At 39.5% G+C, this 17,246-nt stretch overlaps 1 protein-coding gene across 2 annotated transcripts; it reads left to right on the top strand.

The window, feature by feature from the left end:
* The first annotated feature begins 524 nt into the window (after positions 1-524).
* LOC112985115 (synaptotagmin-4) lies at positions 525-12,726 on the top strand. Of its 2 annotated transcripts, none has more exons than XM_026103499.2 (4): positions 525-920; positions 3,761-4,569; positions 6,135-6,255; positions 9,344-12,726. In XM_026103499.2, the coding sequence occupies exons 1-4, from the start codon at positions 887-889 to the stop codon at positions 9,649-9,651; spliced, it is 1,272 nt and encodes a 423-aa protein (XP_025959284.1). In that variant the 5' UTR covers positions 525-886; the 3' UTR covers positions 9,652-12,726. The 2 variants fall into 2 exon arrangements, with proteins under 2 accessions (XP_025959284.1, XP_025959283.1); XM_026103498.2 differs by having other exon boundaries at positions 527-920; positions 3,761-4,575.
* Positions 12,727-17,246: the final 4,520 nt, after the last annotated feature.

The following is a 17,246-nucleotide window of genomic DNA, read 5'->3' as shown; positions in this document are numbered from 1 at the left end:
AGCGGGCAGGGAGGAGGGACAGGGAGAAGACACGTCAGGAGTTTTCATGAGTCAAATCCAATAAGTGAATCACGTCAGTCATAGGAGAAACGTATGCCTTGCAGTTGGAGCCAAGGTGTCTGGACCATGCGAGTTGGCATTTCCTTCACATCATTGTAGCCTGGCCAGCTGATAGATAAATAAAAAAATAAATAAATCCTACCCCAGTGAAACAGACACACCCGTGTATTACACAATCAGAGACATTAGCATTCCCTTGTCTGTGTCCGATGGAGGGTGGAAGCTCATATCCTGCAGCAGGGCAGTTAAAATAATCGATGAGTGTGTGTTCAATCCCCAGGAAGAGGGAGGGAGGGGTATGTGAGGGAAGAGGGAGGGTGTGGTGGTTGGGGGGGGGGGGGATGGGAGGTGGGAAAGGTGCTGATTTCAGCCCTGTAGCGTCAGGATTGCGTCAATTTGGGTTTCAACCACGTCTTCAGTCTCGGAGCGGAGCTACTCAGAAGAGCCAAAACAGGAAGGGGGTTGCAAATCAGTGTGCAAAGGGGAGGACCGAAGCTTCCCCTCCCCCCCCTCCTCCAGCCCCCTCGCAGCCTCCTCCTCCACCTTCCCCACCGCTCGTGTCTCCCGGTTTTGTTTTGCTTTTTTTTTTTTTTAAAAAAAAACACCCTGGAAAAGACGGTTGTCCGGGCGCTGTGCGAGCGAAGAGCCGGGGGACGGCAGGACAGCGCGCTCGGCACCGCGGGCAGGGCGCTCGGCACCGCGGGCAGCGGCTCCCCTACCGCGGGCAGGGCGCTCGGCACCCCGGGCAGCGGCTGCAGCTCCCCGGACAGCGGCTGCAGCTCCCCGGACAGCGGCTCCAGCACCCAGGACAGCGCACGCCGCCAACATGGCTCCGATAGCGGCCAGCCGCCAGCAGTTCGGTAAGCGCGTCCCGGCCCCAACTCGCCGCCCGCGGGGCGCGGGGCTGCTGCCTCTCCCCAGGCGAAGCGCCCGCACGCAGCCTCTGCCGAGCCACCCCAGCGCCTCCCAGCACATACCGTGTTTGGAGGAGCCGCATTTCTCCCAGTCGTCTTCAGTCCCAGAAGTTGTGTGAATTTTCTTTCTTCCCCTTCTCTCTCTCTCTCCCCTTAGCCCCTACCCCTACCCCCTGTAACGCACTGGGAGAAATGAAAAGGTCTGTGTGGGTGCGTTTCTGGATCAAGGAGATTTGGGGTTGTTTTCTCTGCCTCTGATTAAAGTAACGTGGCTTCAGAGTTAAATGGTGCAAACACATCCCGAGGCACAGAGAAAATCTTTGTTCAAGCCATTTTTGGAATAATTGTCATTCCTTTTTTCTTACTGTAGAACTCTTATTTTTATTGTGAACTGTAAGTCAAAGCAAAAGGTAGCCTTGTTAAGGACCTTGCTAGGAATATGAAAATACAAGATCCCACTTTTTTTAGCTAAACAGTTGCATTTGATTAACTTGGGTTTGCTGAAAATAACAATGATAACAATGAACTTTTCAGTTGTATTGTTTCTAACCACTGGATGTAGGTGATACAGGAAGTTTCAGGAGCAGTCATATATGTGCATTTCTAAAAGAGATCTCTCTCTATATATAAATAGCTTTACTCAAAAAAACAGTAAGTAGAAATGTTTCTGTATTCTCCTTTACAAATATTGACTCTAGACAAGATTTTGTTTGCTTCAGCAGTGTTTTAATTCAAGGATCATTCCATTGACCTAAGTGAAGTGACTCCAGATTTACATCACGTAACTGAAATAACAGTTTACCCCAGGATCAATAGATGGTGTTTCCTATTAATATACTATGTTGAATGACTAACCAGATGATTTGCCTTATGACAACAGCAAGAAATTCACGTTGTAACATAATTAGTTGTGAATGTGAAATCATTTGAGTTACCATTACATCTTCTTTCCTACCCCACCCACTTGATGTTTGTAACTACATTTGTGACATCATGCTCATCTAATTACTTATTTAAAGATAATTAACACTGTAAAAACTAAATTGATCCTACCACTACTTTCAGTAGCTGTTGAATTAAAATATAGCATCATTTCCATCACTACAAAAAGTCAAAATGTTATCTCACTAAATAGTATTGGAAATGTGCAAATCATACTTAAAAGCTATTTAAAGTATTCAATTAATTTTCAATTACTTCTTGTTTTCTACATTTCTACCATGTACATTTAAATTTCTGCAGCCCAGGGAATTCATGAAACTCAGAGCCACGTGCTTAAGTTAGAAAAAATACTTTTTGGTTATGTATATAATTTTCAATCATTTCATTGAGTTCTTACAGTTAAGTATGCAGAATGATGCAGCTTGAAGGGAAAGGGAAAGTGACATGATTATTGTTAAATGAAATTAACAGGCAGGCCTGATTCTTTATGTGCTGGAACATTATGTCTTAATTTGACTTGATTATATATATATATATATATATTTTAATCATCTCACTAAAAAGCAAAGGTATGGTGGCAGCATATCCATCTGCCTAGCTTTTACCTGGATGAAACTGATTTAGTCACACATGGAGAGGGATAGTGCTGTTATTCTCATCCAGAAAGATCTGCTAATTATTTGCCAGAGAACCAGAACTGTTACACAATTGCCTTTATGCATAAACAATGTCATTCCATTAATATTCTACTAGTCTTCCACTGGTGCAGGGAATAAGGATTTAGCTTTGATTGTTACATTGTGGGAGGTTTAAACTCACTTAGTAATGTTACTTATGGGCAAAATTGGATTTCCAATTAGTTGAGCTCATTTGCCCCTTCAATGCCTGGTTGTGAAGGGCTAATGATACTCTCCATGTAACTATTGTATCCACATGACAACTGAGGTTGTAACACTTGCACCGCTTTCTCTTTATGCAGCTTTTAAGTATAGGATTCATGGTAATGTAGAATAAAAATATTTTCTAATATTTTTCTTACATACTCCTAAAAAGTAGCGACTCTTCCTGTAAACTTCCCATAGCTTTGATTTATAGTTTCTTAGATTCAAAGCTTAGTAGGTATCAACAATACACTAAAGAGCTTTTTCAGCTTTGGACTCACATGTGACTGCCGAATGTCACGTCCATCTGGAAAAGACACTTGGTATATAATTATTCTAAATTTTTTTCATAGACATCCTCCTGCAAAGTATTGAAAATCCCATTGAAACTGTTGAGTGTTATAACCTCCTCTTAAACTCTATTCTTTTAAGAGATACCTCCAGGCAATTATAGGATCAGACCATAAAAAATGAGTTAATTGAGTGTACAAAGTGTTCTAGGAAGCAGTGTGAAAAGTAGATGATGGATCTATAAGTAATGCATATTTCAGAATCTGTTTTATCTAACCAACAAAGCTCCATAAACTCAAAGCTGAAGCCTTCTGACAAAGCTCACACCCAGACAAAATTGTTCCATATGAAGTCAGAAACTACACATAGAGGGATGAGTGATTTTCGAGCAATTACTAATGGTTATTACTATTAGAACAGGAATAGTATTTTCCTTCCAATCACACTGTGTATGGAAAAGTACTAACATAAGTGTGCCGTAGTATGGGACTGCACATTTATGCCTGCAGGTGGCGAGCAATATGTATAATGCAAAGCATTTTCAGCCTCTCGGCCCTGCTGCTATTGCTACCTCATATCAGTTTGCTTTATTAAATTATTATTTTATTAAATATCACACGGAGTCCAAGGCACTGCTACTTATGTGTTTGTTGCTATTTATTTAATTTGCAGATGAAATTCCTACAGTGGTTGGGATCTTTAGTGCATTTGGCCTTGTCTTCTCTGTCTCCCTTTTTGCTTGGATCTGCTGCCAGCGTAAATCTTCCAAATCCAATAAGACCCCTCCATATAAGTTTGTCCATGTTCTGAAGGGGGTTGACATTTACCCTGAAAATCTCAACAGTAAGAAGAAGTTTGGAGCAGATGATAAAAGTGAAACAAAGAACAAATCAGTGATGCCAAAGAATTCTCTCCATCTTGACCTGGAGAAGAGAGATCTAAATGGCAACTTCCCCAAAACAACCCCGAAAATCCAGAGCTCTCCAGATCTTGAAAACTTGTCTCCAAAGCACTTTGCAGAAAGAAAGAAAGATTCTGTATCCCCTGATAGTTTAAAATCTACCACATCCCTGTCATCTGAAGAAAAACAAGACAAACTAGGAACTCTCTTTTTCTCCTTAGAGTACAACTTTGAGAAAAAGGCATTTGTAGTGAATATCAAAGAAGCACGTGGGCTGCCAGCAATGGATGAACAGTCAATGACTTCTGATCCCTATATCAAAATGACAATCCTGCCTGAGAAGAAGCACAAGGTGAAAACCAGAGTGCTGAGAAAAACCTTAGATCCAGCTTTTGATGAGACTTTCACATTTTATGGGATCCCCTATAGCCAAATCCAAGACTTAACACTTCACTTTATGATCTTGAGCTTTGACAGGTTTTCCAGAGATGATGTCATTGGAGAAGTCCTCATTCCCCTCGCAGGAATTGAATTGTCAGAAGGAAGGATGCTAATGGACAGAGAGATCATCAAAAGAAATGTTAGGGTAACATATTTTTATTTAATCTTTAAAAGTATTGTGCTAGTTTTATCTATCATTCTTGTGTAATGCTGCCAGCACATTACAAAGAAAAGGGAACAAGTTAATTATAAGAATCATGTAGATGCTTTCATAATGGCAGTATAAGGAAGCAATTACACAAATGTAATAAAAGAACATTACAGTGAGCATACTACAAGAAATTATTGAAGTCCTAAACTCTACTTCCTTTTTCAGCTGGTCCAGTAGGCTTGAGTGGACCTATATACATTAGGCCAAGAGGCGTCGATTCACATTAATTTGCTTTAAAAGGAAAGAATGCAAAGATTTGTGTATTATTCCCCTTTCCTCCCTTCCCTTTTCAATTTGAAATCACCCTTTCTCAAAGGTTGTTAAAGTCAATGTAAATCTTTAACTCCATGGGTTTTGTAGCAGGTTCTTAAAGAATGCAGGTGTTCTTTAGTTATGGTATTGGAACCTAATAGAAACAGCACTGTTGGTGTAGTATACTGTTTCTTTCTGTGCTGTTACTGCCTCTTTCTCAAGAATAGTGACACAAGCGACAGCTCTACTAAGGATAAGATATAGGAGAAGCCAAAGCCTCACTGAAGTCAGTGGCAAAACTTACTGACTTCACTGGGCTAAAATAATTCCTATCATTTTATCTGGTTTCAGAAAGTGAAGACCATTTACAACAATTGCAACTGAACCACATAAATGCACACGCATCACACCCACATCTCTTAATCTCTACCAAGGAAGTGGAGTGTGTATTGACTTTCCATCTGATTGTTTTCAAAGACCAAGCACACTGCCAAATCAAATAAATGTCTACCAGACAAGATACCTATAACTAATATTGGTATTTTGCAATTCTACTGCTCCTGTATTATAACTATAACTATGTCACTGATATTTTGTTGATACCTTATTGCGTTTTCTGGTATATAAAGTATTGTTTCTGTTTGCTTCCCCTGCCTTCTTCGTTTTTGTGAAATAAGTCTATTACTTCTGCAAATTCAAATCTAATAATTATAAAGAAAGTCTTTGATCTCATCTTTATCCCATTTATATTATAGTCCTTTGGAGAGTGTTAGGGATGAGACTTCAGTAACAGTTTGAATCCTTACTGGTTAAAAAGATTTTATTAAAGATTTTTGTGATTTATCTCTATTCAACTCTTAATGCGTCTTTTACAGAATTTAGTTTTGCTTAAGATCTTTTCCTTTCACTGAGATTGTTTCCCAGGATCTAGGATTTAGTTTTTCATCTCTGAAACTAATGATGCTATATTAAACCATATTTTCACTTTATTTATTTATTTATTCATTTATTTTTGCTCAGTCTACTAGCAAACCATAACAAGAGTTATGTAACTACAGTAGAGGGAAATAATATCTGCTACATAAAGCAGCATAGCTCCATAAATTATAACCTTTTACACCAGCTCAGGATATACAATTATGTGACATTTAAAAAAATCTTATTCTTAATTCCAGTTTCAAGCTTTGTCAGTATAATTGCTCATAAAGAGTCTTCTTTCTTTTTCTCTTTCACTTCCTCAGAAATCATCTGGGCGTGGAGAATTACTGATCTCTCTCTGTTATCAGTCTACAACGAACACACTAACTGTGGTGGTTTTAAAAGCCAGGCATCTACCTAAATCTGATGTGTCAGGATTATCAGGTAATGGTTTTACTAATGAATGTGCCCTAAGAATGCAAAGCAAACAGACCAGAGACAGCTGAAATGTGGCATTTCAATGATTAAAAATAGCCTAGAAATGCAGGAATGGTGTCTCTATTATTTGCAGTCTATTCATTTTATTCACATCTAGGTCAATGCTTTAATTTCCAGGGTATATATCTTACAGATTTGATCTCCAATCACAGGGTAAAAATTCATGGCATCTGTTAGCGGTGGAAACCACTGAATTTTGTCACTGTCTTGAACCGAACCCATCTGCCATAAGTATGGGGTATTGTTGGCAGATACTAAAAGCTGTTATTCATGACAAAAATTCAGTTTATTATTACTGGAAGGCATTATTATTACTGTCCTGAGTTTGGTCCACTGAGCAGTAACATTTATTTGGCAACATTAAAAGGTGAACTATCCTAGTGCTGGAAGCAAGCTGTAACATAATACCTGTGCTTTATCATGAATGGTGCTTGTGATGCACTATGGAGGAGCAGTTTTTGCACTCTCTTCTCATGGTCTTGTATCATTTTGCATTCAGTGGAACTTCCTTTGAAGCCAATACTAGAATGGCACTTAAGTGCACATTTATGTTTAGCTAGATAACATAATAACAGAATAAAATTTTAAATACAATATATTAACTACCTGGGAGTAAAACAAATGCACTAGAAAAGTACGTAAGAGAGGACTATACAGACAGTATAGTACATGTGCTGTTGATACTATATTCTTTCACTTCTCAGGATTTTTTTGAAAGCAGCTCAGGTAGTAGTTTTGGTAACCACTGAATCATAATGGCTACAGCCAATAATACAGCTTCCCTACCTCTTATACCAAGTGATACTGCAGTTTATCTAGAAGGCTAAGCAATCATGGATCTGATACAACAATGTTAGTAGTTTACATGGTGGAGCTTCACTGAATTCCCCCTTCTGATCTCAGTTTTCTTCTCTATCACAAGGGGAAAGGAGATAAATGGAGCCTGAAAGCTTACTGCATTATAAGTGAGCACACATCCTTTCAATTCCTTTCAATGGTCAACCCCAAAGTAATAGCAGACAGTGGCAGTTTCATGAAGACAGCATGACAGCAAGCTGATCTCAACAGACTAAGTTTGGCTCAGGTCCACCCTGGTGAGAAAATAGCTTGCTTTGAAAACAAAGGCCCTCCTAGTCTCAGCAGCTAACTGGACCTTATAACACACTTGCTTTACAGTCCCTCTTGTGAGTAAAGCTATAAATTCTACTTGCTCTTTTTGCTTCCTTCACTCCAACCTGTTTACCTATAATAGGAATAAACATTTCTAAGACTTATAGGCAGTCATGCTACATCTGGACACCCAATTCATTTAGACAGTCCTTCATTATTTGCTGGTCATCGGCTAGTCCAGACTCAATAGATACTTGGGTGTCAGTGACATACTACATTTGTGACTGTCCTTATCCCCACTGTGACTTTCCCTTCAGCCCCACATAAATCTTGGACAGGGAGGAGGGTGAAATGGAGGTCCTATGCTTGAGGGACCCTGTCTGGTCAGCTAAACAATTGCTTAGCTGAATCTCCTTTGGAAGATGGGAGCTTTTTTGCTCTGAGGCTATTCCATTCACCACTTTTACCTCAACAAAACTTCACTGGTTTCATCGATCATTGGTTTCAAGGTGTCTTAACAGACCTAACAGAATCAAGAGGAACATCCTGGCTTTATCTATTATATGGCCAGAAGTAACAGTCAGAAATGGTCATTTGAACAGAAACGAACAACAGCATGTATCCACTGATAGGTATTGATTTTGATACTTCTAATGGTCGTGTGGCACGAATTCATTCCAAGGCAATGAACACATTAATTACATATATATTATCTTATAAAAGTTTTTTTTATAATGAGTATAGAGTATGAGAGTGAAACTATATTCTATTATACTTTACTCCTTTTGAAATATTCTTAGTCCAAGGAAATAAAAAATCTTTTTATCATCTGACCATTTTGGTTGGATAACTTTGGCATAGTGTTTTTAAATATGATTAAGTTTTAATTTCACTCTTCATTTTCTTACTACTCAGCTATGCCTGATATTTATTAGCTATTTGTTTGCATGAAATATCTCATTTGACTAGCTTCAGTAGAGAGGGTTTTGCATTGTACCTTTGGACCATAAGAATTTGGAAACATTTGCACTGACATAAGTACCAATGTACTTGAAAGGAATGATTTTTGAAGTGTTCTCTAGCCTAACAACAACTCATCTGAAGGAAAAAGTACAGCCATTATTGAAGATAATAGTAAAGGAATCTTGCAACAATAAAAAAATCCTGAGAAGTACAAACACTCAAAGTAGATTAACACAGCTGAAAAATATGGACTTTTCCCTTCTCTTCTGCACTTCAGTAGTACAGCACAGCCATAAAGTCAGGTAGATATCATATCAAGCATAGCCCTACATTTACAGTTAAAGTGTTACATTTGCTCAATAAAAATTAGTGGGAACAATTTAATCAAGCTAATTGACTTTGGTAGAACTGCAACAGAAATGAATAGCATCCATTCATCCACCCTCTAACATAGGACTATTATCTCCTTTCCTAAGCTTTTCTTTGCGTAAGTCTTATTCACCCTAACGATTATCCCTTACTTGTAGAAAAAGTGTGAAAAGTAGATTTCTATTACACATAAATATGTAACTACACATATTTGACATAGTTTATTAGAATTTGGTATACTTTCAGACCATTTTTATATGCAGTGATGATGTAATCATTCAGGTTAATGGACTACCAGGGAGGATTAATGTCATCCTGAAGTAGACACCTGCATTTGGTCAGATGAATTATACTCTAAACTTCACTGCATATATTGATTACATTTCTGGTGACTATAAAGGGAGTTAAAGGTACTGACTGAGATGTAACCACCAAAGTTAGATGAGATGAATCATCTTTCATAACTTGAAACAACTCCTCATTCTGATATAATTATGCTGGTATATTACAAAGTTTATCATTAACTAAATCGATGAATTTCTGAAGGACAGTATTCAATAGCTGATGCATGTTCTTTTTCTTATAATTGCAGATCCTTATGTCAAAGTGAACCTGTACCACGCTAAGAAAAGAATTTCTAAAAAGAAAACCCATGTGAAGAAATGCACCCCCAATGCAGTGTTTAATGAATTGTTTGTCTTTGACATTCCTTGTGAGGGTCTTGATGATATCAGCATTGAATTTTTGGTTTTAGATTCAGATAGGGGGTCAAGGAACGAGGTCATTGGCCGGTTAACCTTGGGATCTTCAGCAGAAGGAACAGGTGGAGAGCACTGGAAGGAAATTTGTGAATATCCTAGGAGACAAATTGCCAAATGGCATATGTTGTGTGATGGTTAGCAGCTTAGAGAGGGGTTGGAACTTAAAAACCTATATATATTTCCATAAGCAAGGAGCAGTTTCCTTTCTTTGCTATGTATAATTACAGGCTTGTAACTACAAGACTTTCTTTTTGGGTAAAGACTGGATTGAATTATCAGAACAGAAGGTAGCTAAATTTTCACCTTAAATAAAGGAATTTCTTTTTTCATTAGACTTTAACATAATTTGATCAGAGATTCTTATTCTTCTGGAGTTTACATAGCCCTAAACTTCAATAAGAACAGCCTATCTTTTATGAATAAGTCACCGGAAACCTTATTAGTACTGTGATACAGAAGAAGATAACCTCATTAATATATATTGCTGGATCTAAGAAAAAAAAAAGAGTGGTTTACTGGGGGAAGGGACTGACTCTATAAAAACCATTAGGAATGAGGGTAAGCAGGGGAGAAATCCTTCTGTCCCTCCATCAGAAACCTTCTCTTATGAAAATTCAATCATTATTTGTAAGTTTTGGTTACTTATACTTTGATCATCCCAAAGACTGAAAAGATTTTCAGTGATTTGCTTTACATATCACATCATGTGCAACTAGTTGTTTTTTGTGTGGAAATACTGTATAATTATTTACACTTGGATTTTTTAATATGTATATATATAACATGGAGTTTTATTACAGTGATCGAAGTAGATACATTCTAAAATTCAGTGAGCAAGTTAACATAGGTTGTTTTGTCAAAGGGCTCCTTTATGGGTTACTACACATGATACAGTATGGTTAGAATTTGGGATTTAAGTATGGCTTGCATTTTTTCCTCTGAAAAGAGTGATACTTTTAGTATTTCTAGCCAAGAGAAAACACTTATATTGAAATGAGGAAACATACATAACACTACAGTCAATGGTCTTTCACCAATTATATTTTAAGCAGTTTAGTAATATTAAAGGAAAGTTGTTCCTCCTTTTCTTATCTTATTCTGCTGTTTAACTTCCTGAACTGTGAATAGTCTCACTACAGTCAAGAACACTATTGCCAACATACGAAGTTTAATGCATTTCTAAACTTTTGCAGGACAGGAACCCAAGCTCACGTTATAATTCATGCAACATTTTGTTACGCAAACTACTTGAAAAAATACATTTCACTTAGATCATTTGCATTAATGTCCATTACTGATTGTACTGAAAATTGGTGGTGATAGGGGGAAAATAACATCATGATTTCACGTTAGTGTGACATATATATGTATTAACTTTCTTAAACTGTGCCAGGTTGGGGGAGTATAAAGTGTAACACACACAAATATAGAAATAAAACATTTAGGCCTGTGAAATTTTTGGTTACGCCAGATACATTTTTAGGCTGTCAGCACTATAGCACAACGAAAACTAAATTACTTCCTAAAGTTTGTACGCTGATTTCTGATATAGAACTGTTTGCAAATATTAGTCCTATGTCCTTTTCAATTAGAATTTATATAAAGAAGACGTTAGCTGTGGAAATAACAAAGATTTTAAAAGTGCAAAAACAGTTTTCAGTATTTTTGCACATGTGTTTTGTGCACATGTAATACCACTGAAGTGAATGAGACTATCTGGGAATTAAGGGATTGCTCAGTGTGAATGAAGGTAACAGAACAGGCATACCAGTAAAAGGAAGACATTGCATATTAAATTAGTCAGTCTCACTAAACAGCAGATCTAGGTCTTACTGAAAACTGTTGGAGCTTTGTTGTTGACTTTATCTGTTCTCATATGGCCAAATTACATCTGCAGTAAAGGACACTGGAACATGAAATATGCAAGTACAGCACTGGAAGAATTCCATTGAAGCTCTTTCAGGTTTTGTGTTGGTAATTTCTCCAGTTTTTGAGAATGTGTTTGATATAATAGTGTTTATAAAGTTCTGTAAAAATACATTTTCAAAATAACATAAACACGCTTTTTATGATAATGCTCAATGTAAAAAAAACCCGCATATTGTATGTATAAAAGAGAAGAATCTTTTTTGCTTATTTCTTTAGAACACTGATTAACTGCTTAAGGGCTAGAGTTTGCCAGCCTCTTTCAAGTAGATCTAACCCAAAGCTATGAAGTTAAAGGAAAGATGACCATAGGCTTCAGTGGGGCTTGAAGTGCAATCAGAAGAAAACCTTTCCTGTGAATCAGCCCAGCAATATCAGTGGGACTATGGATAATGGGAGGTACTGTTTGATATAATGGAGATTGGAAGGGTTTAAACTAGTACCATAAGGGCAGAGTTGTTACAATTACTAGTAAGGAAAGAACTTATACGCAAGTGATTGCACCAAAGGGAGTAGGACAGCTTGTACTTAAAAAAATTGAGGTTTTATATATTGGCCCATAAGTAGTACATTATCTCTAAAAAAAGATGACAGGAGTCATCTGTCTTCATTGGACACAAATTCTTATACCCAGCAGAAAAAAAAAAAAAAAGATGTTTTGAATTAATCATAGGCTGTGACCATCTTTCATTTTGCCATCCAACAAGATGTTGTCAAAATTTTTTTCAAGTGTCTATAGCAGCCTGATGGTTAATATTTCTACCAGCTAAATGGCAGTTGTTTGTGGGGGCGGGGGGCAGGAAGGGGACAGGGAACAAAGAAATTTTTATTAAATTGAAAAAATTGTAAATAGAATTTTGTTTTTAATTTAAAACAATGTTTAGCTTGGAAAGTGGAGTAAAGAAGACTCGTAACACATCTGTAAACCAGACAAGGCAGGAGTGAATGTAGACCTGTCCCAAGATGAGAAATTCTGCTGTTTTATAGAGTATTTAATTCTCATTGTGAATATCTTGAACTCTGTTAAGGATACTGTACTGTATTAAACATGTAAAAAAATAATGTTTGTCTAAGTAGCTTACAAAAACAATAACTCCCTGTATGGGAGACTATCCGTGTCTGGAAATCTGTTGTAACTAAATACCTGATTTGTTATGATGTTGTAACTTAATAGAAGCTATTCGAGAGGAAGCATGGTGTACGAGGTTTTGTAAGACTTTTTGTGCTGGTTCTGTATGTTGTGCCATGTGTGTAAGACAAGAATAAACTGCTGCTTTTGTTCACCCCATCCCAAAATAATTATCCCACCAATGTATCTTTCCCAGATACTTCTGTTGCTGCTTGTGCTCATTGTCTACTCTTTCATGCTTCTATCAAAAAACATTTTGCCCTACAAAATCTTCCTGTTCTCACAGAGGTGGATTTGACTTGTTTTGCCAAATACTGTTTGAGCATATCACATGTTCTTTATTCCTAACTTCTTGCTGCATTTGCTTTGAATTGTACTATACACTCAGGCCAAAACCTGAGACATGGCCCACATTAGAAAATCTGAGCCCTACATGGGCCTTACAGGGATCACTGACACACAGAAATAAACAATGATAAATTCTAGCATATTATGTGGAAGAAATGAACAGCAAGTCACATACTACTCTTGGAGTCCAGGTGACATTCCCCATTTGTCTGCCAGAAATAAAAATTATCCCTTGGACATTCACAGTGGTAACACTCATACTTTCTTTGATAGTCATGTCAGGGACCATCTTGGAGATCTTTGGCTGTTTGCCAGAGATGAACAAGAGCAGTCACAGAACGTGGAGGCCCTGTGCTACTGGCATTCATTCTGTGATGCTGGAACACTATCCTCAGGGAACCCATACTTCCATCACAGCAGATGTTCTTCCTCACTGAAGGGATAAACTGTGACTACTGATTAGAAGAAGGCAAGTCTGGAAATCAAGGTATGCATAGCATTCCTTCAAATGTTATATCCAAATACTTTGTAGCTTTGTTATTGCTATCTATCTCTAAGGATATTAGGATATTTTACCAGCACAGAATCTAAAGATAGGGTAGGGAAGCAGGCAGTTGCAGATCCATACACATTTACCATTCAGTGATTCCCACCATGAGCCTACAACTCATCACCTAGAAAGGGATATTACTCCCTGATCCTTGCCACAGAAATTCATGTGTAAAAACTGTGATAGGATCCACTCACCAAATGCATGACACTGGACATCTTGCATGGCTATAGGCTGGTATATTCTCTCTGCCAAACCTCCTGTCCCCATAGTTATTAAGTGTGAAAGAGCGCTCTTTTCCATTCTACACACTCATCTCTTTTCTCTTCCCTGTGTTGTACAGCTCTTTTCAAACAATGGTGATTCCTATGGGTCACATTTCAGACCCTCCTCTTCAGTATAGAGATCAAGAGTGCCTTTCAGGCACTCAGGGGAAGCCTCAAGGCTACTGTCCCGACTTTTTGCATCTCAACTTATTGCAACAAACAACTCCTGTCAGGCCTCAAGAAAACCCTTGCAGATGCCCCCCTCTGCAGTTGACCTGATTCCTGAGGTATAGCACAGTTCTCTAAGTCCCTTGTATTTATGCAGCATGGAGAATAGTCTGCACACACAGTAGTAACACATAACCATGGATTACTGTAAACAATACTTCTTTTGCTCAAACATGATTCAAATACGTTGCATATAAGCTGCCACCTTCTCACCTGTTTTCTCTGCTTCAGGAAGTCTCAGTGAAGGTGCTGAACAAGTCATGGTGCTCTTACAGTTGCCATGACTGACACCGGTGCTCATTTGTTTTGCTCTGCTGATGACTGAGCAAGGACCTTTATTCAAAAGATTCTACCCAGTTTTCCCCAGCTTTTCCATAATATCTTCTGCATTCCAGCACTGTGTAGCTGTTGCAAAACCATATTGGGCCTAGAGGCTTTGAGGCAATTTAGGAGTACTGATTAGACGTGCATCATCACAGTGTCTTTTAGTTTAGCAGGAAGAAGTAAAGACCAAAAGAGGAGGAGTAGGAGTCAAAAAACAGTTTTCCTATTGTGTGTTTAAAGTATTTTGTACATAACATGAGAATAAAACATCCTTGCACTACTTCATGTTCTTATCGAAAACGCAGATCAGGCATGCTGTCAATGTAGCTGATAAATGGTGTGAGGTTTCCTTCATCCAGGAGTGGGCCAATAGAGGGTACTCCCACGAATGCGGAATGTACTGGAGTTCCTGAGGAATAACAAATTTGCCTATATCTTCTGTCATCAGCAGGCTGTCATCTGATAGGTACAGAATGGTGGGTTCTAGTCCAAAAGAGCCTTGGAAGAGGTTGATGCAAGATGCTCTTTTGTGTATCTATACCCGAGGTAGTCATCATAGGCTATACTAACAATCATGGGAGAGCTATAAGCACTTCAGATCTACTCAGGACTTTTTTAAGAAAGGAAAAGCCATGTTCTATAAGTGTCAGTCCTGTGCACTGACTATGAAAGGAGCCTAGGATGACCAGGTCATATGGAGAAGTCAACTGCATTGACATCAAAAGTTGGATTGGTTAAATTTCACCTGTTATCTTGGTATGAATCTCATTGTAATTGCCTTTCTCTTCACTGAGTAGACAGACGCATGGACATTTACTTTATATTAGAAGCTTGACTTTTAGACAGCTAAAATTAGGAGCGCTAAAGTCTCCCCTAACATATCTCCATAGCACCAATGGCCCATACAGGATTGTACCTGTTTACACCAAATGAGGAAGTGACTCTCAGTAACTGTTACTACATCTGTGCTTCCTGCCATCATGTCTTAATGCAAACTGGGCACAAATTTGTATGATAACTTCTCTCCAGGAATATGAAAAGTCTTTCAAGCTTTAACATACTCTGTCTGAAAATATCTCTAAAACTTATTTTTAGCTTTCAAAAGCATTGTTTCCCAACTTGCAAAGTATACCCCTATTCTCTGTATTCTAAGTGAAACCCATGCATTTCAAATTTGCCACAGTCAATTTTTATTCCAAAAATCTGTTACAATGTCCTTTTCAGTATCACCATTCAGCACTTGTATTTTCTTTGGTAGTGATTTTAAGTGAGAGTCATTACTGTTCAAGAAGCAGAGTCATTGACAACTGTATCCATATCACCAAGAAAAGTTAGAGTCATAGAAGCATAGTGCAGGTTGGAAGGGAGGTCATCTAGTCCAGTCTCTTGCTCAGAAAAGGTCTAATTAGATTAGGTTGCTCAGGGCCATGTCCACAGGCGTCTTGAATACCTCCAAGGCCAGAGGTTCCGCAACTTCTCCAGGTAACCTGCTCCAGTATTTAACCACCCTCATGGTGTTTTTTTTCTAATATCTAATCAGAATTCCCCATATTCCTGTTGGAGCTCAGTCAGGAGTTCCATGTTCACCCATACTAGCCTTCTGCCATGCTTGCTCGACACTCTGCACATTGCAATGGACTGGTTTTGTGCTCTAAGGAGGCTCTCCTGGAAGATTAGCCACCTCTCTTGGGCCCCTTTGCCTTCCAGGGGAACTTCCTATGGGATACTGCCAAAGAGGATCCTGAACAGGCTGAAAACTGCTCCTCTGAATTCTGTAATTCTGCTGTTTATCTTGCTTCTTCCTCTCAGGATCTGAAACTATATGCTCTCAGGCTCACTGCAGCCAAGGCTGTCCTTGACCTTTATATGATTCAACAGTTCTTCCTTGTTGTGACAGATCCAAAAGAGCATCTCCCCCAGTTCGCTCATCAATCACCTGCCTCAAGAAATTATCTTCAACACATTCCAGAACTCTCCTGGACTGCTTGCACCCTGGCATATTGTCTTTCCAGCAGATATTGGGGTGTTTGTCATGAGTCAGCCTTGAGTTTGAACTGCCCAATAGTGGACAAAATGCTGTTTGCACTGCCCCCCCAACAGCCAGGCCCCTGCTTGAACTCCCTTGCTGATGTCCACGGCCCTGTTAGAACTGCCATTTCAATGGCTATGCCTCCATTTGATCTGCCTGTCAACGGCCGCAGCCCCTGTTTGAACTGCCCTACCAACAGCTGCGCCCTCCCATTTGAACTGCCTGTCAACGGCCGCCGCCCGTTTGAACTGCTCGGCTAACGGTCGAGCCCGTTTGAATTCCCGCGGCGAAGCCCCTGTTTGAACTGCCCGGCTAATGGCCGCGAGCACTGTTTGAACTGCCCCGCCCCCTTTCAACGGCTGCGCTAACGGCCAAGCCCCTGTTTGAACTGCCCCGCCAACGGCCGCGGCACCCGCTGGCAGCCTCCCATGGGCGACGCTCTGAGGAGCGTCTCCACAGCAACCGACCGCCGCACTCCTGCGCGGCCGCTTCTCGGCCAGGCTCCCGCCTCCCCCGGCGCTGCTGCGTCCCGTCTCGCGGGGCTGGGAGCCCGCCGGAGCGCCGGGTGGCGCCGCGCCGCCCTCACCGCGCCTGGAGCCGCAGCAGTCACAGCAGCAGCGCTCCCAGGTACTGCAAAATTCCTCGGACTCTTAATCCGCTTCTTTTCAGAGAGCGGAGGGTGATCCAGTCTTCACCCTGCAGATCCAAGAGGATCTGTCATTATGAACGATTCTAAGAGCAAGATGTTCTTAGGCCGTTGAAGGACACACTGGGCCTGGCTGGAAAAAGCTGGTCATTTTGTTTTGCCCCGAGGAAAGAGATTTCATTCACAGTGCCAAGCTCATTATTCTTCTTTAGGCAATCTCCCAAGGGATTTTTTTTTTAGGTGATCGATCAGCAAGACAACACATTTCTTTGCCTTTTTATTAGTGGA

This window comes from Dromaius novaehollandiae, chromosome W, assembly GCF_036370855.1.
Source record: "Dromaius novaehollandiae isolate bDroNov1 chromosome W, bDroNov1.hap1, whole genome shotgun sequence".
NCBI lineage: Eukaryota > Metazoa > Chordata > Aves > Casuariiformes > Dromaiidae > Dromaius > Dromaius novaehollandiae.
This window is presented reverse-complemented; position numbering and strand designations above follow the sequence as displayed.

Excerpts from the sequence above, each read along its gene's own strand:
- LOC112985115 (XM_026103498.2), top strand. The coding sequence starts at position 887 with ATGGCTCCGATAGCGGCCAGCCGCCAGCAGTTCG. Across the intron at positions 921-3,760 it reads GGCCAGCCGCCAGCAGTTCG|ATGAAATTCCTACAGTGGTT; the intron begins GTAAGCGCGTCC and ends TTTAATTTGCAG. Across the intron at positions 6,256-9,343 it reads TGATGTGTCAGGATTATCAG|ATCCTTATGTCAAAGTGAAC; the intron begins GTAATGGTTTTA and ends TTATAATTGCAG.